The sequence below is a fragment of the Acomys minous genome (assembly GCF_964271855.1).
Source record: "Acomys minous genome assembly, chromosome: 5".
NCBI lineage: Eukaryota > Metazoa > Chordata > Mammalia > Rodentia > Muridae > Acomys > Acomys minous.
The window spans coordinates 108,286,197-108,306,602 of NC_140494.1; the positions used below are offsets into that span (position 1 = coordinate 108,286,197).

A 20,406-nucleotide genomic window follows, 5' to 3' on the forward strand; every position below is an offset into this window, starting at 1 on the left:
ACCCCACAGTCCAGCACAGTCCCAGAACCACACAGAACTCCTGGCTCGGGTCTCCTGGGGCCGTGCTCACCTGTCGCACTTGACACCCGGACCCCGCTGCCTCCCGGGACAGGTGGGTCCCTTGGTCCCACGCGCGAATCTGCACTCGCCTCCCCGCACCCCGCGGCCGCACTCTCACCTCCAGGTCCACCCAGACCATCCGCTGAGCCATGCTTTCCCCTGCCGCCATGGCTGAGCCACCTTCGCTGACACCTCGCGCACCGAACTGCCCGCGCCTGCCACCCACGCCCCGCAACAGCCTGGCGCCCAGGGATACGCCTAGCATCACCCGGCACGAGCCGCCACGGCCCCAGCCCCGCCGGCCCAGCGCGCGCAGGCGCTACAGTCGCTAAACGTCGCAAACCCACGGGGAGGTGCGGGAAGAAGACTACAAGCCCCGGCATGCTGCGCGTCGACTAGCCCTCCACAGCCACGCTCGGCTGCCGAACGGGCTGATGGGAGTAGAAGTCCTTGGTCCAGCCTCCAGCTCCCCTCCCCCGCCACGTGTTTTCGGATGTTACGGGACTCGCTTGTATTTCACTACTAAAGTTTGTCTGTTTCCGGGAGATATCATCCCTGAGTTTTTATTAGTTCTAAGCCGCGGAGTTGAAAAGGTCTTATACTTCGAAGAAAATCTGGCTATCTGTTTAAGAATTTTTTAATATATCTTTCCCTTATTGCTACCCCTCCCTTTTCTTTACCTGCCCCTCCCTTCCACGTATTGACTTTATTTCTTATTTACTTAGAACCTGAGAGTGACGAGTTATTTTGAGCTAAAAGGCCAATTCTACCATCATCGTTTAGAAGTCCTTAAATGGGCTCTTGTCTGAAAGATGACTTCGCACAAATCAGGTGTTCCTTAAATGTTCCTTTCCCGTCATTGGCAGAAACTTTGTCTCATATTCCAGGATGCCAGAACGTTGTGGGCTGTGTTTCGGTTGTAAGATCGTATACTACTCTACGTTTAAAACGTCTCAAACTTAAATTGTGTCCTTGTATAATTTTTGCAGTCCAGTAAAGCAAATTGAAGGAGCTCTGCCTGTCCTGTCCTCCACTCTGATTCTGTCCTCTGCTCTGCTTTTGATAGAGTCCTTACTCTCCCACAATTGCTATAGTTTCGATCACCTTCACTGGAAGGGGCCTCTGTTCGCGTCTCCTGCAGTTTAGCTCAGTAGCAAGCACCTCTGCAAAGGGCAATTTTGTCACAAACGTGCTCAGCCTTGAATCACACATTCTGTGTCTTTCTCTAAACGCTGTTGCCAGTAATTACAGAGTGGTTGGTGGCATAGTAATTCTTACCTGCTGAGCTGGTTTTGTGAGACAAACACTGTTGCCTAATCAGAGCTTTAGGGATGCTGCAACCTACTAGTGGATTTCAGCTACTCCACCTACTAACTGCCAAGCTTGGCCAAGAAACGAAAAGATCTTAGAACCGTGCGACAAATTATATGTACAATTTTACTGCAGAATAGATATGTATATTATAACGGCATTGCCTAATGAATCATACTGGTTTTACTTTGTAATCATTTGTGCTACTATTCACGGGAAGGAGAACGCTATAGAAACTTTTTTGTTGTTGTTTTTTTAAACAAAGAGACTCACTACAGAACCCAAGCTAGCCTGGAATTCTGCCTCCCAAGGCGGGCTGAGATTAAAGGTGTGCACCACCATGCCTGGCTACAGAGGAACTTATATCAGCTGTGCTTATTATCAGCCTGAAGTGCTATTTCTTTACATTTTGAAAGAATAACTTTTGTTTTCCACATCTTTAGGCTGGAGAGATGGCTCACCTTCACTAGTAAAGACAAACATACACACACCACAACTAAAATAGATCTTTCTCTTTTAATTACTTTGGTAGTGGTACTTCATACCTTATATCCTAAAAGTCCACACCCATGATTTTCTTTTAAACAATGAATGGTTAAAATTCCAGCTATGTAAATAGCCACAGGAAACCCATCTCAAGAATAAACAGAAACAGTGTGTATGGGAGTTTGGAACCCTTCCATTTTCCTTCAGCTATAGTAATGTCCTCCTGATACATTGATAAGTACATTTAGTGTTGTTACCATAAACACTCATGTCCTCTAAATTCTAAAGAAATAATTTTTTTAAATGGCAAAGGAAAATGGATTTGAATCTATACACAGTTTTGCAAAGCTAGGGTGAGTGGGTGAATATGCTAATTTCATCCCCACTATGGTGAAGACTGTTTTAGAACTTGTAGAAAGACAAGAGACATTTAGCTGTGAGACAGGTCCTTCCTGTGGAGGAAGGGAGATAGCCCAGAAGTTGCATCCACTGTCTCTGTTTTCTACAAGAGGCTACAAAACAGTCTGGGCTTTTGTCGGTTTTATTTTTGTTTGAAGCAGGGTCTCACTCATTATGCCATCTAGGCTGGCCTCAAACTTGTGACAGCCTTCCTGCCTTCCAAAGCCAAGGATCAATTATGACATAACATATTTGGCTCAAGAAATGTTTTTTATTCACATCTCCCCATATCTGTTATTTAAAAAAAAAAAAGCCTTTAAAAGTAACTTCAAGCTGGGCGTGGTGGCGCACACCTTTAATCCCAGCACTCGGGAGGCAGAAGCAGGTGGATCACTGTGAGTTCGAGGCCAGCCTGGTCTACAATGAGTCTAGGACAGCCAAGGCTACACAGAGAAACCATGTCTCCAAAAAAAAAGTATCTTCAGAGTGCAACTTGTATACATGGCCACTCGTTTTTTTGTTTGTTTGTTTTTGTTTTTTATGAAACCTGAAGTGCATTTTATGTTAATTCAGTTTAACAAACACACACCAAGTACTTAGCTTATAAAGAGCACTATACCATGAACTGTAGAGGAATGTTAATTCAGAATATGGCTGTTGTGGCAAGAGATCACATCCAAAGGTCTTTTAGGTCTGTGTGATTGTGCTGGAATACAAACACGCCTTTAATTCAGGAGATAGAGGCAAAGAGATCTGAGTTCAAGATCAGATTGGTATAGAGCAAGTATCAGGTAAAGAAAAATCTTAGGTCCAGGCATGGTGGTACATGCCTTTAATCCCAAACAATGAAGGTAAAATTAGTTTGTAGAAGAAAGCACCCATGTTTGAAAGTGATGCCTAAATGAGTGGCGGAAAAGATGCTGAATCAAAGAAGATTTAACAGAATAGGATATGCCCAACTCTCACAAGAAAAGAGAGGAAAGGGAAGCTACTTAAGAGGCAGTTTTACCAGGACAGTAATAGAGAGATGGGTTGCAGAGAGAGAGGGGGGTGGGGGTGGGGACGCTCAGGTGAAGATGGTACAAACCAGGAAATGAGAAGATGCCAGAAGATTAGAGCAGATTGCTGAGTTAGTTTAGGCTAAGCAGAGAAGTTATGGGCTGAAAGAGAAGCCAGATTAAATAAGTCAGCTGGGAGAAGAGTTTGAGTCAGAAAAGCTGAGTTGAATCCACCCAGCCCAGATCTCAGAAAGAACATGTAAGGGTGAGCTTACTAAACAGTAAGTCTTAGATGCTGAAAACACTCTAGGTCTAGGTTAGATTGAATGGAGGCTAGAAGCTTCCAGGACTAGGCCTAGGTTAGCAGAAGGAGGTACTGAGCCTCCCAGACAACAACTGTGCCAGAATAAAAGTTACTTTTACAATGAACCTATTGGAATTTGGAACTGAAAGTTCACCAAAGGCCAGAGGGTTTAAGGCTCCGTCTCAGCATCATGTTGACAGTTTGTGAAAACTCTGAAAGGTGGAACCTCTTGACAGGTCTTCCTGTCATTGGCGGTGTGTCTTTGAAGGTGAATAGCCTCTCCTCCTTCCTCCTCCTTTGTCTTTTCTCAGTCATGAGTCTGTGGAGGCTTGGCACCACAGCACGCTCCCTGCCAACACGCGCGACCCTACCAGAGGCCAAAAGCAGGGACTCCACCCAACCATGGACTCAAACCTCTAAAACTGTGTGGCAAAACAAACCATTCTTTTTCCATCAGTTGACTGTCGCAGGTGCCTCATTACTTTAATGGAAGCCGACATAAATGCCAAAGTAAATAACCACTTACGAAGTTAGTTGATGCTCACTATACCAGACACAGTAAAATACTCAACATATTAAAGTAGGGGGTTCTTGTTTGCTTTGAGGGTCATGGGGAGGTTGGGGGAGGGGGGCAGGGTATGTCAGCTCACAGTTCAGTAACATAGCCCTTCATGACAGGGAGGTCCTGGCCTCAAGAGCTTGAGACAGCTGCTCAAGTTGTATCCACACCCAGGAAGCAGAGACTGGTGAATCTAAGGGAGTTTTAATTTCTAAAATTGGAGTGCTTTGTTTTTTGAAAAAGATTTATTTATTTAATGTATATGAGTGCTCTATCTGCATGTACACCTGTATCCCATTAAGAGAACATCAGACCCCAGTATAGATGGTTGTGAGGCACCATAATGGTTGCTGGGAATTGAACTCAAGACCTCTGGAAGAACAGACAGTGCTCTTAACCACTGAGCTATCTCTCCAGCCCGAGTGCTTTATTTTTTATTTTATTTATATTATTTTATATTTTATTATTTATTTATCTATTTGGTAGGGAAGGAAGTGACTACTTTCCAATCTGGGAAATGTTAGTGCTGAGATAATGAAATAAGTGGGGGCAGGGGGAGCCTTTGTCCTTGCTACCAGGAGTTAGCTCACCCCTCCTGTTTCTCAGGCAAAGAACATTTAGAACATTATACGTATTTGTTTTCTGAAGGGAAGTGTCATGTACACTGGTGTCACAATGAAGCAAGGTAATCAGGCATGGAAAGATGTTTTAATCATGCAAATTTGCTGAAGGGCATTCTATGCCAAATACACAAAAACGGCGTTCAAATAACCACAACTCAAGACATGTTGATTTATACAGTTGAGCCCAAAATGACCATGTGCAAGGAGTGAGGGGATGGGAGAACAGATGAACACTGGAATGCCACTCAACTAATAAAGCGATTGCTTGCTGGGGCATGGTAAGGAGCAGGCTAGAAGAGGAAAGAGTGGGTGTGATATTTCTCAACATACACATTTTGGGTTTTTGAAGCACGAAAGTATATTCTTTGTTCTAAGGGATTCAAAACTTTTAAAAGAACACAAGTAGCCCTATGTTAAAGTGCAATATCATTACATCTTTGTATATCGAAAACTAGAACTAACAAAAATGTTACAGTGACTCCAGCTCTGCATTATATTTACTGGGACTAGAACTATAGTAATTACATAAGTAGCCAGATCCCTGCCAGCTTTTCTATTATCAATTAGAGAGAAAAATACTGAAATTACAAAACCAAACAGCCTCTAATTTTTTTTTATTTTCTTCAGAGGACAATTTTCAGCAGTCAGTTCTTCCCTTTTACCTTGTTTAGAGACACAGACTCTCTTAATGCTTCTGCCTTGAGAGATATGTGTGTGTGTGTGTCCCGCCCCAGAGAAGCTGACCTTTGACCCTTCACTGAAGGCATGCTAGGGTTGCAGATGTGTGCCAGCACATCAGCTTTCTCGTGTGGATTACAGGGTATTGTATTCAGCTTATGGGGCTAATGCTGTAAGTGCTTTTATCCACTGAAACATCTTGTTGGCCCACAATTTCTTGTTTTACAGAAGTAGAGCCAGAAGAGGTGGCTCTCACTTGTAATCGCAGCTCGTAGGGAATGGAGGCAGTAGAATCTTGAGATCAAGAGGATCCATGGACATACAGGAGGTTCAAGGACAGCCTGGGTTCTATGAGACTTTATTACAAAGGGGAAAATAAGCTTCAAATAACAAGCCATAATATAAAAATCAACTACATCTCCCCTTATGCTGACACACCAAATTAAAGTAAGCATAGAAGTGAAGAGCCTGATTTCTAGAATTAGACTGGTTAGATATGAATTAGGCTTCACTCATTATAGCCTCTTTGGAAGGTACCAAATTTCTCGTCTATAAAATGGTTGTAAGTAGCTTAGCAGCATTAACAGTTCACTAAGTGCTAGTTCCTAAAAAAGGAATTCACATTTACATATTAACATACCAATACTCAAGTTAAGCATGACAGCATCATTTATGTTTGCCAAGCAATTGTTTATCCTTAGTAATATAAGGCTCTGGCAGGCCTGGCCCTTCTCCACCAATCACTAGAAAACCGTTAGATTACATCCCTAGAGCTAGCACCTTTACTTGTCCACTTGCTCCTCCCGAGGCTGACTACCAAGGTGCAGCTATCAAAGCTTTAAAACTCACAAATCAAAAGCCCCCTTTGCTGCACCTAATTAACCTGCTCAATTAAACTTAAAACACCTCATCCTAACATGGTTTACCTTTATAAACCACCATTTTGTTCTATGTGCCACATCTGTCTCCTCTTTATCTAGAGACAGTCCTTTGTTCCTCTCCAGGACAAACATTCCTCCTCCCTCCCTTGTTCCCTTCCCCTTCTCCCTCATCCTCTGTCTCCTGTCCTTTTCTCTTATTCCCTGCTCTTTGTCCTTCTAGGACAAATAAATCTCCTTTGTATTGAGAACTTGGTCTTGAGGTGCCCTGAGCTAATACCATGCCCTTACAGTTAGGGTCTGGGAGGCTGCTAAAGATTTTTATCTATTTGTATGTATGCTTGTGTGTGTGCCAAATGTATGTGGGCACCCACAGAGACAAACAGAGGTTGTCAAATCCCCAAGCGCTAGAGTTACAGACAGTTGTGAGCTGCCAAATACAGATGTTGACAATCAAATTCTGATACTCTGGAAAAGCAGCACCTTTTTCTTTAACCTCTGTTTAGTTGTGTCAACATGACACAATCTAGAATTACCTCAGAAAGAAATCTCAGTGGAGGATTGTCTAGATCACAATGGGCCATGGATATGGTTTGTGTAGATTATCTTAATGATTACATTAAGTGGGAAGACCTGCCTACTGTGGGTGGCACCATTGCTTAGGCAAGAAACTGTGGTTTGTATAAGAGCAGAGAAATGCATTAATTCTAGCTGGGCATGGTAGCACACACCTTTAATCCCAGCACTCCCGAGACAAGAGGCTGGTGGATCGAGGCCAGCCTGGTCTACAAAGCACGTCCAGGACAGCCAGGGCCACACAGAGAAACCCTGTCTCTAAAAACAAAAAAAGAAACAAAAAAACAAAAAAGCATTAATTCATGCCCCACTGCTCTCTACTGTGGATATAGCATGACTAGCTGCTTCAAGCTCCTGCTGCCTTGACTTTCTTACAATGACAGACTATAACCTGAAATTATGAGCTAAAATAAAACCTTTCTCCCTAAAGTTACTGTTGTCCAAGTAGCATATCACAACAATGGGGAAGAAAAGTACAACATATCCTTTAAACAGTATCTCCTGTTTCCCTGTCAACTCCCTATCACAGGTTCCTGCTGTCCACTCCCCACTTCTTTGTATTTAACTTTTTTTTTTTTTTAAGATTTATGTATTATGTATACAGTGCTTTGCCAACATGCATGCCTGCCCGCCAGAAGAGGGCACTCAATCTCATTATAGATGGTCATGAGCCACCATGTGATTTCTAGGAATTGAACTCAGGACCTCTAGAAGAGCAGTCGGTGCTCTTAACCTCTGAGCCATCTCTCCAGCTCCCTGTATTTAACTTTTTTGAAGTGACAATATTGTAAACTATTTTTAGTACTCCAAATAGCATTTTCATTTTTTTCTTTCTCTTTTTTCTGTTTTAGTTTTTCAAGACAGGGTTTCTCTGGGTAGCCTTGGCTGTCCTGGACTTGTAGACCAGGCTGGCCTTGAACTCAGAGATCTACCTGCCTCTGCCTTCCTGAGATCTGGGATTACAGGTATGCACCACTGTATCTGGCTATCGCCACTTTGTTTGGGTTTTTTCAAGACAGGGTTTCTCTTTGTAGCCTTGGATGTCCTGGACTTGCTTTGTAGACCAGGCTGGCTTCAAACTCACAGATATCTGCCTGCCTCTGCCTCCCTGAGTGCTGGGATTACAGGTGTGTGTGACTATACCCAGCAGATAGTATTTTAACAGGGCATGGGAGAGACTTGATGGTGGCATAGTAGCTCTATGCTATGTCAACTTAGCTAAGGTAGGAGGATGGCTTCCAGAATTTTCTTTCTATAGTAGTTTCTCTTTAGAATTGGTGTTAAATAGTAATGAACTTGGGTCTTTGTTTCCAACTCTTGGAAAAAAGCCTGATTTTCTCAGTTGTAGAAGTATCTTCATGATTATCTTCAAATGGTAAGCCCTTAAAGTTTAGGCTACTGAGGTGACTTAATGTGGGACCTTCAAGGTGGGACCAGGCCAGTTGGGGTTTTGAGCTGCACATTAGTCTGAACCTTCTGGGAGCAAAGAGGCATGGACAGAGTTCAAACACATAGCCAAAAACTCAACTGATGATGACTACTTAATGGAACGTCAATACAAACTGAAAAATGTTCACATTTTATTATTAGTGTACGTGTGTCAATGTGTACATGCCATTTCACCTGCATGGAGGTCGAGAAACTCTGGTGTGCATTCTTTCCTCCCATCTTTACATAGGCTCTGGGAATAAGACTCTGGTTGTCAGGCATGCACAGCAAGTGCCTTTGTCTGCTGAGCCATCTTGCCTGCCCTCCAATGAAGATTCTGGATGGACAAAAGCTCAGACATGTTTCCTGGTTGATCACAACGCTCTCTGCTTTGCTAGGAAGGTGATCCAACTTGAGGCAAGGGGAGAAAACACACAAAGTTCACTTCTGAGAACCTCCCTGTCCTTTCCCATATGCATCTCCTTAGGGGACTGGTTTCAACCGTCACCTTTTTTGCTGTAGTAAAACTGTATAAATGTGTATAGTTCTTTCCTGAATTCTGAGTCTTTGTAGTAAACTACAAAGCTTAAAGTATAATGGAAACTCCTAAACTTTGCAGCCAATTGGTCAGGCTTATGGGTGGCATGGGAGTTTCTATATTTCCAGCTCTTTTCTGAATCGTGGATAGTCTAGGAAGACTGAATCTTTACCAGAACTTTGGCCCAACTCCAAGAAGTTACTCTTAGAGTTATCAATGCTGTTGACCAAAAAGAAATTTCTATGATGAGAACAGAGATCTGGTTCTTATGTGTTTTCTTCTAAAGGAGCACCTTTGCCTAAAGGATGGAAAGAGAACGAAACCAGGATGAGGCACCTGGGTGGCCACCTGTCCTGAGCACATCATCCTACCCATGGCTCATGCAGTTGCTGTCATAGTTATTTTAAAAATAGCCAAAGCTACACAGAGAAACCCTGTCTTGAAAAATCAAAAACAAAACAAAACAAGCCCAGACTAACAGCTCCTTGTACTCTTTGTTTCCTGAGACACCTTCTGCTACCTGGGAGCTCTGCTCTCTGTCCCCTGCTAAAGCTCCCAGCTATCAATCTACAATAAACTTGTAAAACTCCTCCTGAAGACTGTGTTTCATCCTTTGAATTCTTCCCCCTGGCCATCCCCCTCCCTTTTTTTTTTTTTGGTTTTCTAGACAGGGTTTCTCTGTGTAGCCATGGCAGTCTTGGATTCACTCAAACTCACAGAGATCCACCAGCCTCTACAACTAAAGGTGTGGGCCTCACCTCCACACCCAGCTCATACTTTGAATTCTTAAGACAAGAAGCTGGAAGCTACTGACTCAGGGCAGCTCCTGAGTTTCTGGGACTCTAGTTCCTTGTAAAAAGCTACATCGTTGTCAAAGACAAACCGTCACCCATAGGCTCTAGTGTCTGAACACTTGGTCTCCAGGCAGTGGGGCTTTGGACCTTTAGGTGGTAGGGAACAGTTGAAGGAAGCAAGCACTGGGGAGCTAGGGGATCCTTGCAAGTACTTCTTGGCCCCATGGCCATGAACTGAACAAGCCGCTGTCACTGCTGCCATAGTGCTGTGGACCCCTTCTACCATGCCTCCTACTCGCTAACAGACCAACAAAATTATTATTAACAACCAGTAGCTGACTGGCCATGCTTATTCTATGGCAGAAGAAAATTCCCCTAGAAACACATACCAAAAATTAACCACCCTCCTTTATTTCTGCTATGTAGTTTGTCACAGTTACAAGGAAGGTAACTAAAACCAAAGGGAAGTAGCAGGCATGGCTCTTTATAATCTGGAAGACACTACAGGATAATAGGCATTGTGGGGCTTCATCCATTGTTTACTGGTTGCCTTAGGTTTTATTTTTGGTTTTGATTTTTCGAGATAGGGTATCTCTACATAGCCCTGGCTGTCCTGGAACTCGCTCTGTAGACCAGGCTGACCTCAAATTCACAGCGATCCACCTGCCTCTGCCTCCTGAGTGCTGGGAGGCACTACCACCCTGCTGACTGGCTTAATTTGGTGTGGGCACTCAGTCTTAGATTTTCTAGCGCCTGTCACATGGGACACAAATCTGCACAACTCTACAGCTAAGACTGAGACAAATAAAAGCTCAATTTAGTTTTTAGGCTTTTCCAATTCCCTCCTATTCAGTTTTGCTCTTCAGTTGTCCTTTTCAACTGATAATCTAACTGACCCATGGTGAGTTAGACCCAACACCAGATGTATGCCAGCAAATTGGTACATCAGCATCAAAACTGTTAAGTTCTATCCCCGTAATAAACCTCTACTTCTACATGACTGAGCTCTACTATTATCATTTGTGAGATATAGACCAGCCATTGACTTAAAAGTAACCTCCCCCAAAAAAAGTAAACCAACAAACTCACTGGGAATTCAACAGAAATGCTGACTCTATAGCTTTTTTACCCTGCTTCAGTTTGTAAGAATACTCCCACCAACATGCCCAAGCCCCTGAGCTTTAAGAGTATACTCCAGACACTAAAGTATAATAATTCTTTTAAGAGAGGCTCCTAGATTATAGTTATGGAGTTTTCAACAGTTGTCTATACTGAATCCTCTGAGGCTCACTCACTCTGCCTGTTTACAAAGTACAGATATTTAGATTAGTTGGTTCAACTGGGTAATGTTGAAGGGAAATAGTCATTGGATCTTCTACAGATTGTCGCCTCACCCAAAGCTAGTGAACCAAGATTATTCTGACATGACTTAGTCCAAACAAGATAAATTGCAATAAAGTTTATTGCTAATATCTACAAATCTACCAAGTCTCCATGTAGATACCTAGAAATAAAAATGCTTAAGCAAATATTAAAAAAAAAAAAAAACCCTAACTCTATGCGAGGTGGGGACACAGCTTCATAGCCTGGACATGTAGAACATCTGGGTGTAGAAAGCAGACAAAGAGCCGAGCCGTGAATCAAGGCATATCTACAGCAGACTGTAAGATGGGCAGCCTTACCAAGCAAAGGGTGAACTGGCATGATTAAAAGTATACTGCTAACTTACTAGATACCCGATGTCAGTGATGCCAAAATAAAGGGACACGTTCTCTTTTTATGTATTTAATATATTAAAAGGAACATAGTATAAATGCTGTGGTATAAAGAGGATCTACATTTTTCACAGAATGAATTCTTAAAAACGATTTTGCAGTGAAAGAGCATCGGATCTTGAAGCATGGAAGTTTTGTTAAACAGAACTTCAAAATTATAACCCTTGTAGTGAAACATTTTGCCATTTTCTCTATGTATTAACATCATTGTTCCTCTAAAAAGAATTTTCATTAACACTGTCATTTTATGTAAAAATATATATGTAGATATTTAACTTCCTGAGTGACTAGTCATACATCAAATATAATTAATGAATTTTAAAGTTCTTAGAATGAACTAGTATAGACTCATTAATGTATGTTCAATCGTGATAAAATTCAAGAGCATACCACAGAATTTGTACTTAAATTCTGAGTTAGGAAATATGATTTATCCCCAAACAAAAGCAATAAACTGTTTTAAGTAAACTATTAATAAATGGATTACTGAGAAGTTCTATTTTCTCATTTATTAACAAAATGCAGACAGCCATCTCAGACTATGGATTTGGATGCTTCCTATTATAGACACCAAAACGATTCGTTACCAAGAAATGTCTTGCAACACAAAAGAGTGAGATAATTAAAATATTTGCTTTATAACACAACCAATCTATACAGCTCATCTCTCCTGGGCTGTCTGAAGTGACCAGAATGGTGACACACTCTTTTGTATAAAACCCTTCCTCTTCAGAAACCCGAAGGTAAAGTAATTAGAGTAACAAACGAGGAGCCACATTTCTCTATGAAACTGCTGCTACGTTAAAAAAAATTTTTTTCAAAGACAGGTGGAAAATTGTGGGGCTACTCTGTATAACTTCTAGAAATATTTCTGGAACAACTTAATTAAAAGGACCTAAAATGGCCCTGTAAACAATGTCCTTGGAATGCTCGTTAATGCCGAGATGAGGGCCATTTCCCACCTCTACTGCTGTCCCTCCTGTTGTCATAGTCATGGCTCCAGCCGTCATGACTCCTGTCCTCATAGTAGAAATCCTCTCGGCTTCCTCTGTAATGATAGTCAGACCCGTGGTCAGTGTAGCGCTGCTCGCGGCTATAATGTCTGTCTGCTAGGTAGGGGTGAGAATTCTGTCTTTTACGCTGGGATGACAGTGCATCTTGGCGCCACTGGGAGCTGGAAGACTGGTTAAAGCTATGACCATGTGGTTGAACTGATGCTGAAAATCCCGACTGATCTGCATGTGGAGAACCAAATTTCCCACCATATGACATCTGTCTGAAAACACTGTTCATCTGAGGGAAAAGAAATAAAAATATTAATTCTAAGTACTTCTTGATAACAAAGTCAATACATACATATTCAGTCAGGTCAATGATACACAGAATAAAGGAAAATCAAAATCACCCTTGCCTAAATGCATCTGAAGCTGAATGTAACTAACTGTGGTCCAATACCACAGTTTCGCTAATCTTGAGTGTCTATTTATGGAACTTGAACATAAATACTAACTTTTTTCCGAGAATACAATTAAAGACATCATTCAAAGTGATTAATCTACGAATCACTAACAAACACACAAAGAACTAGACCTTCACTAACATTAGGAAAAGCTTTGAGAGGTGGCATAAAATCGGAGTGCTAAGAAAATGAACTTAACACAAAGAAGCCAATTCACAGGAGAAGAGTGTAGAATCATCCAGAGTGGGTTCTGAGAAAGAGAACTAAAGTAGCAAAAATAGGTCAGTCATCTTAGAAGCTGTTAAGGGTTGATGACAAAAGCTAGGCATCGTGGCACGTCTTTAAACACAGCATTCTGAAGGTAAAGGCAGGCAAATCTCTCTAAGTTCAAGGCCAGCCTGGTATACAGAGCTTCAGGACAGCCAAAGCTACATAGTGAGACCCTGTCTCAAATAAGAAAAGAAAAAGAACAAAAGATAATTGATTTGGGTTTTAGGTTAAATTCCATGATATTACAAAAACCACTTCAAGGAAGTTGGTCTAGAATATACATGCTAATTATTGAAAATACAATAATCTGGGGGCTGGAGAGATGGCTCAGAGGTTAAGAGCACTGCCTGAGCCTCAAGAGGTCCTAAGTTCAATTCCCAGCAACCACATGGTGGCTCATAACCATCTATAATGAAAGCTGGTGCCTTCTCATGGTGGGCATTCACAAATGTAGGCAGAACGTTATATACATAATAAATAAATCTTTAAAAATATATATAATAATCATGCTAGTCTAAATATTCAACAAAGTATTAAGAATAAAAATTAAAAGTTAATTTATGCCTAAAGAATGTAAGTAATGAAACTAACAGAGGAGCTAAGTGAAAAGTTATCTGATAAAACTTTACCCCAAGTGTGACTTTGTCTTAGCAGATAATTGGAAAGAAAAAATTGCCTACCACTGCTTGCCGCTGATAATCTTCTGGAGAAGAAAAGGACCTCTGGACCATCTGCGCTGATGGAGTCACGTTACCCACCATCCTTTCATAGCTGCAAAGACAAACCAAGAATGAGTGAGCATCATTCAGCAAACACCACCAGTCACAAGTGAGACAGTTCTCAAGGATGAAAATGATTAAGATAAACTCAGTTTCTATGTGTTATAAGATTGGAATACCTGGAGGAAAGAAAGGGCATTCCATTTTAGGCTGGCTAATCAGGGACGACCTTTCTGAAAAGGAGACATTTAAAGTAAAAAAAGAGACATATGATGACTGCCTGGAGGCAGAACAGTTCCAATTGTGGGACTGGCTAGTGCAGGGAAAGCAAACTAGGAGCCTAGGAGCCCAACAGAGCTCTGTAACCTGATGTCTTCTGGGAATACCACACTGCTTTCCTCTTGTGTTTCCCATGGCTACCTTACCACTACAATGGCAGACACAAAACCAACATGGCCAGCACACATCTAATTAGTGCAATCATTCAGACTGAGATTACCTCACTATAAATGAAGGAAACAAAGTAAAGAAACAATAAATTTTATCTTTTCAAACTTGAGCTATTAGGTAGGCATTTCTGAGACATTAAACTGGAAAGGTCTGGACAAATAATCATTTATTTCATTGTCTTCATGTTGATTAGACTCAGTGAAGGTAAGAAAAATAAAGAGTTCTCCTTTAGTTTCTGGGCAGAGGGATGTTTCAGAGCAGATTATGTGTCCAATGCTAAGAGGGGCAAAGGCAGAATTTATTTTATGCCAGGCTATTAAAATGATCCATGCTAGCCTATGATTAAAGCTAAAAGTAGTGACTAGTATAGTTCCTCAACTCTCCCAAGAAATTCCAACAGGAAAACGACATCTTTGACTGTTCTATGAGAATGGCTGAAGACACTTGGAGCGCCAACTGATAAATGTTTAAACATCACTAATTAATTTTAGCTGACAAAAAAAGGACACAGGAAGAGCAATGTTTTTGTACTATTGCTTTTTACAATTCCTCCTCCCAACATCTCTGCATAGCAGCCACCCAATTCTCTCCAGCTTTGGCAATACTTTAATCCAAACCAAGCCTGATCCAACAGCCCCACAAGGTTGCTGCCAATAGCTTCCTAATTGGACTTCCTTTCCCTATTGCCCCTTTTAAGGCATACTTCTCCCACTGTAAGGAAGTAGCTCTGTAAACTTGTAACTTCTTATCATTCTGCTTAATGCTTTCCTCCTGTCTAGGATAAAATCCTCCAGAACTTGGCTGTAGCCCTATGAGACAGCATATACTCAGCTTTTATGTACTTCATCAAAATTCCTCACTGCCCTTACTGTACTGGCTGCTTTCAGTTCCTCCTTCATCTGTATCATCTCCTGCTGTTAAAATTTTTTCAAAGGGCTTTCTACTCCTTCTCTTGAGTGTAGGAGAATTTTAGCAGACTTGTATCTGGCATGAATCTAGAGTGATGGCACCTAAGCTTTCAAGTACCCTTTTGTCAGTGTTTGTTATCTGAGACATTGTGGGGTTATTCGTTTGCAGGATTCTCAGAACCTTTGCATATAACTTAGTCTAGAGAGGCTTGGCAAACCAGAAAGTCTCCTATGGCTGAGAACTGCTTAGGTGATGGGTTTTTTCAAGACAACCCCGAGATCAGATTAAACTGACATGCTATAGGTGCCTTTCTGTAAGTGTTCAGACCTTGAGAGGAGGATCCCCTGCTGCTGAGATGCCTGAATTCATCCTACAATGAGTGCCTCTCTTTCCTAAGAGCAATCGTTCCTGTGTAACCCAGAACGCTGATAAATGAGAATTATAGTAATTAAACAGTCACACAGTGCATGTTTTCATCTAGATCTAAGGCTCTACTTGGCAGTATATCTGTCATATTGTCACCACACACGGCTTACAGGCAGTTCAAACTGAGGCAAGCTAACTTCTAGTCCATACTTTCTGCACCAAAGAGTAAAGTAAATCCTACTTCATACAGCTGCTTTGAGAAGCAGCTGCAATCATACATGGAAAAGACCTATCAATACAAGACAGGTATATGGTCAATATTTCTTACATGAAACTTTATAAATGGGCATGTTATAGCTCTACTAAATTTAGAAACAAACAAACACAAAAAACAAAACCACCATCCACAGCAAACAAATTGAGTTAGGTAAATACAGTACTACCTTTAACCTTCAACAGCTACAGGGATTTCAGAGATCATTTTATTCAATTTTCTTTCCTTACAAAGGATAGGAGCAGAGAAAGGAAGCTAAGACGGCAGCTGGCAGAGGTAGAAGGGGTAGATCTACTACTCTGCAGTGCTATTAACTCAGCCTAGTAGTCACAAGGTGCTCTTAAACAAGTCGTATTTAACTTAGTGCAAAAGAACTACAGATGCCTCCAGTCTCCTTAAAAACAGAGGCATGGCGTAGTCTAGCATAGGCAGCAGCAAAGCAGCAGAAACCTTACTCACTCGTGCATTCTGAGGTCATTAACTCAGAAACTTTCTAATAAATGACTTTAATAGTGAATGAGAAATAGTACCTGTTAGGAGATGTGGAGGTAGGGCTTACATTTCCAACGTGATGCTGGGCGTATGACACACTGGCATCCTGAGAAGCGTGACTACTTCCTAGAATGAGGCAATTTCAAAGTTTCTAATTGAAAACCAAAAATCCCAACAACAATTTGAAATGTTTCCTTTAGGCTAAATTACCCCAAAAGAGATAAAAACAACTTAAAAGTAACACCAACCATCCCAAACTAAAGCAAAACAACAAACAAAAATGAAACAAGCAAACAAAACAACCCCACCACTCAAATAGCTATAGACTGTCTCACAATTTCTTAAGTGCATAATACCAGACTGCAAAGGAAAGCATTCCAAACATGATACTACTTAGTATAGAAACAGCCACTCTGACCATGGCATTCGGAACTCCATACTATAAATGACTAGGTGGGTGAAATGCCTTATTCTAGCCTCACAGAACAGCAGCAACAAAATCAAGATTTGCAAAACACAAAGCACGCTGGGAAATAGCAAAATTTTCTTCACTATTTACTCCCTAATCCCAATCCTTAAAATAGCAGTATGGTGTCGACTGCTAGAATCCCAGCATTTAGGAGGTAAAGAGTTCAAGGGCCAGAGCCAGGCATGGTGGCACATGCCTTTAATCTCAGACTCAGGGGGAAGCTAAGGCAGGCGGTTCAAAGCCAGCCTGGTCTACAAAGAGAGTCCAGGACAGCCAAGGCTGTTATACAGAGAAACCCTGTCCGGGGGGCAGGGTTGGGAGGAAGCCATATATGCCTTACAAAATGAGTTTGAAGCTAGCCTACAATACCTGAAACTCTATCTCAGAAACAAAACCAAACTGGAATAGTAAAGTTGAAAGCAAAAGCAAAAACAACCCAAAACCCTCTCCCTATTACCACTGTATCTGAGCCATTACCTGATCTAAACTGAATTTTGATAGGCCTCCCGAAAAGTTTGATTCCATTGAGAAGATTCATGGCGTAAGGAACAGACACCTCGTGCTTGAAATTCACAAATGCAAACTGCTTCAGTTTGCCATCTTTATCTTTTGGGATTATCACCTTTATTACTGGTCCAGCCTGCAAAGAAAAGTATTCAGAACTTAAACAAAGGCGCTTCCAGGCAAACATTTAAATCTCAGAAATAAACGAGAATGCAAGCCTGTCATGGTGGCACATGCCTGTAGTGTCAGCAGTCAAGAGGTGCGGGCAGGAGGATCAGCTCAAAGTCAGCCTCGGAGTTCCAGGACTACCAAGGCTATAAAAGACTGTCTCTCTGTTTCAAATACTATAAGGAAGAGAACACAAAGCTTCAAACAAAGGTATGTAGTCAAAACCTCATTAAACACAAAATGCTCAGACAACCACTGGGTACATACTTTCCTTCAAGTAAGGGTAACAATTCTAGTTCCAAGATAATCTGGGGAAAGCTTTTAATTCTATTGCTTATAATATTTATAAAGAAAATACAATACTAAATCTGCATCCAACAATTACAAGCAAAGTGGATTCTTCGACTAAAAAAAATATGACTTCCGCAACGATCAATCAAATATAGCCAACTATTAAGTCATAAAGCAAGAAGGGTCAGGGTAGGTCGAATTTTTCGCACTTTTTAGATAAACGCTCCAATGCTGCTTTTCTACATAATGTTTATGCAGTTTTTTAAAAAACACTTTAATATCTCAAGTTCTTACGCAAGTTAAGCGGACAGACAGAAGCGGAAACAAAACGTGTGCGACGAAGCAAAGGCCAGTTAACTCAACGGATAGGTGAGGTACGCGGGAAAGGGAAAGCAACGTAGAGGTTCCACCTCGGATCCCTGGACTTCACTCAGATGGAGACGCAGATGCCCCCATCATCAGACGTCACTTTTGGCCCGAACGCCCCGGGATTCCGGCCTGGCGCGCCCCGCTCCTTAGTTGGGCCCGTCGATGCCCCAGCCGCCCCGGGACCGCGCTCGCTCCTTACCTGGTGGAACAGCTCGAAGAGCAGCTCCTCCGTTACCTTCGTCTCCAGGTTACCCACGAACAGAGTGCGGTCGGCCTCTGCGGCCGCCGCCCCCATTTCCCCGCCGCTTCCAGTCTCCGGCCGAGGCTGCCAGCTCGCGGCCGACCGACGCTACTGCGCACTCTCAGAAACACTCGTTCTGACGTCACGACGTAAACGCCCGTCGCGCGCAAGCGCAGGGCAGGCCACGCATGCGCGCGGGAGAAGCTCCCATTTCCGGCGGCTGCCCCTTCCGCCGTTGCACTAAAAATGGCGCCTGGGGTTGGTAACTGTTGCGTACGACGCGGGCTGGAGTGATCTGCGGCGCTGCCGAGGCCTCAATTTGATCGACGTACGTCTAGCAAACACTGCGGGCGGTGTTTGAAGATGGCCCAGAACTCGGTGTCGCTCTCCGCCGGCGATCAAGCCAACAGGGTGGCCTACCGGTCCTCCCAAGGAGATCTCAACCCATCGGCCATGGCATGGGCGATGGTCTCCGGAGACAGCTTCCTGGTTACTAGTCTCGATCCGAATCAGCCAGGAGGACCTCGGCCGCCAGCGCGACCCAGCGTTCGAACCGACAGACGTCGAATGCCCGTCGGTGGCCGCAGCCGTAGCCGAAGCCGCCAAGGCAGATTCTCGCCTTACCCGATCCCAGGCGTCAAGCTCGACCTCTTAAGAAGTGTGCTGCAGCAGCGTCTGGTTGCGTTGGGAAATGCCCTCGCAGCCCGAATCTCAGCGTAGAACGAATGCCTCCCCCTCACCTAGCTTGCAAACAAGGCCTCTCTGAAATCAGTTCTTGGTGTAACAGCAGTCTTATTTTTACCGACGTATTTTGCCGATAGACAATTAACATAGCCCTATCAAAGAAAGGGTTGGCTGGGCGTAGTGACACACATTTAAAAATCTCAGGACTCGGGAGGCCCGCCGTACGTAGTTGGGGGAGAGGCTTAATATCAATCCATAAGGGCCCAAGAAGAGCGTAGGAGGAGTTTTGTTAGGAAGTCACAAAGCCAAGTGACTGTGAATGTAGTCTCTTGTAGCCCAGGCTTGCGGCCGACTTGCCATGTATTAAGGATGGTCTTAAACGCATCCTCCTGCCTGTGGTTCCAGGCTCAAGGCACACACCCTGCTTGAGTAACAGTTACTAATACCGAATCCAGCCGTACCTGAGTTCCACAACTCTCCCTGAGTATTTTGAGCCTTTTTAAATTCAAGCATTTGTAACTGCTTTCCTCTTTACCTAACAAATGTCCTTCATCACATTGTTTTATGTTTACACCTTTTCTCACTACCTAACCCAGCCCCCTCATCTTTAGGAATGGCTACAGACTCCAGCCTTTTGGTTTGGTTTTGTTCTTGCCAGGGTCTCATCTTAATAGCCCTAGCTGTCCTGAAACTGACAGACCTGACTGCCTCTGCCTCCCCAGTGCTGGGATTAAAAGGCCTGCACCACAAGGCCTGCCCAGACTCCCAATCCTAAACATATTAACAAGTACTATTCCAAGTTAAGTCAATGTGCATACCCTTCCAAAGACTTCAAATTAATTTATGTATGTGTCATACCATTTACTTAACTCCAACTTCGTTAATATAAATTTACTGTCCCAAAATAGGCTGGTGGGACGGAAGTCTAAATCACAGCCACGTACATGTTTTCTACTCACCGTTGATCTCTTGAAATCTTTTGTCTTTACCCTTTCAGTCTTGACCCTTTCAGTGTCATAAAACTAGTGAGACAGGGACTTGCTGCGTTGCCCAGGTTGGTCTAGAACTGGAAATCCTACTTAAGGGTCCCCAGTGATAGGTGTGTACCCATCACCTGATGAACTTCACACATCCTTGCCCTCCAGAGCCAGAGGTGCACTCTGGATGGATGGATGGAAAAGCTAATAGGTAATGGCCACCCCAGACTGTTAATGTATCGTAGTGCTATTCAGTCTCAGTTATGCTGGCTTCCCATGATAACTGTTACCATGGTTCTCTTAGGTGGCTGATCATTCACATACTAATTTTTTTTTCCTCTTAACCATGTATTCCCC

At 42.7% G+C, this 20,406-nt stretch overlaps 3 protein-coding genes across 6 annotated transcripts in view; 1 reads left to right on the forward strand and 2 right to left on the reverse strand.

The window, feature by feature from the left end:
• The window catches only part of REXO2 (RNA exonuclease 2), a 12,506-nt gene extending 12,091 nt beyond the window's left edge, over positions 1–415 (reverse strand). Inside the window, exon 1 of the mRNA XM_084781566.1 lies at positions 179–415. Within this exon, the coding sequence (XP_084637692.1) occupies positions 179–325 (147 nt within the window). The 5' untranslated portion in view covers positions 326–415. The remainder of the gene's footprint in view (positions 1–178) is intronic.
• A 4,391-nt stretch (positions 416–4,806) lies between these two features.
• RBM7 (RNA binding motif protein 7) lies at positions 4,807–18,581 on the reverse strand. Of its 4 annotated transcripts, XM_084781365.1 has the most exons (6): positions 18,347–18,484; positions 17,557–17,663; positions 17,293–17,455; positions 16,385–16,472; positions 13,817–13,907; positions 4,807–12,700 (listed from the first exon to the last, which is right to left on the reverse strand). In XM_084781365.1, exons 3-6 carry the CDS (start codon positions 17,351–17,353, stop codon positions 12,341–12,343), a joined length of 600 nt encoding a protein of 199 aa, XP_084637491.1. In that variant the 5' UTR covers positions 17,354–17,455; positions 17,557–17,663; positions 18,347–18,484; the 3' UTR covers positions 4,807–12,340. The 4 variants fall into 4 exon arrangements, with proteins under 4 accessions (XP_084637491.1, XP_084637490.1, XP_084637492.1 ...); XM_084781364.1 differs by lacking the exon at positions 17,557–17,663 and having other exon boundaries at positions 18,347–18,581; XM_084781367.1 differs by lacking the exon at positions 17,557–17,663 and having other exon boundaries at positions 12,459–12,700; positions 13,813–13,907; positions 18,347–18,480.
• A 17-nt stretch (positions 18,582–18,598) lies between these two features.
• LOC311597184 (uncharacterized protein C11orf71 homolog) lies at positions 18,599–19,159 on the forward strand. Its single transcript, XM_084781373.1, has one exon. The coding sequence runs from the start codon at positions 18,752–18,754 to the stop codon at positions 19,106–19,108; it is 357 nt and encodes a 118-aa protein (XP_084637499.1). The 5' UTR covers positions 18,599–18,751; the 3' UTR covers positions 19,109–19,159.
• Positions 19,160–20,406: the final 1,247 nt, after the last annotated feature.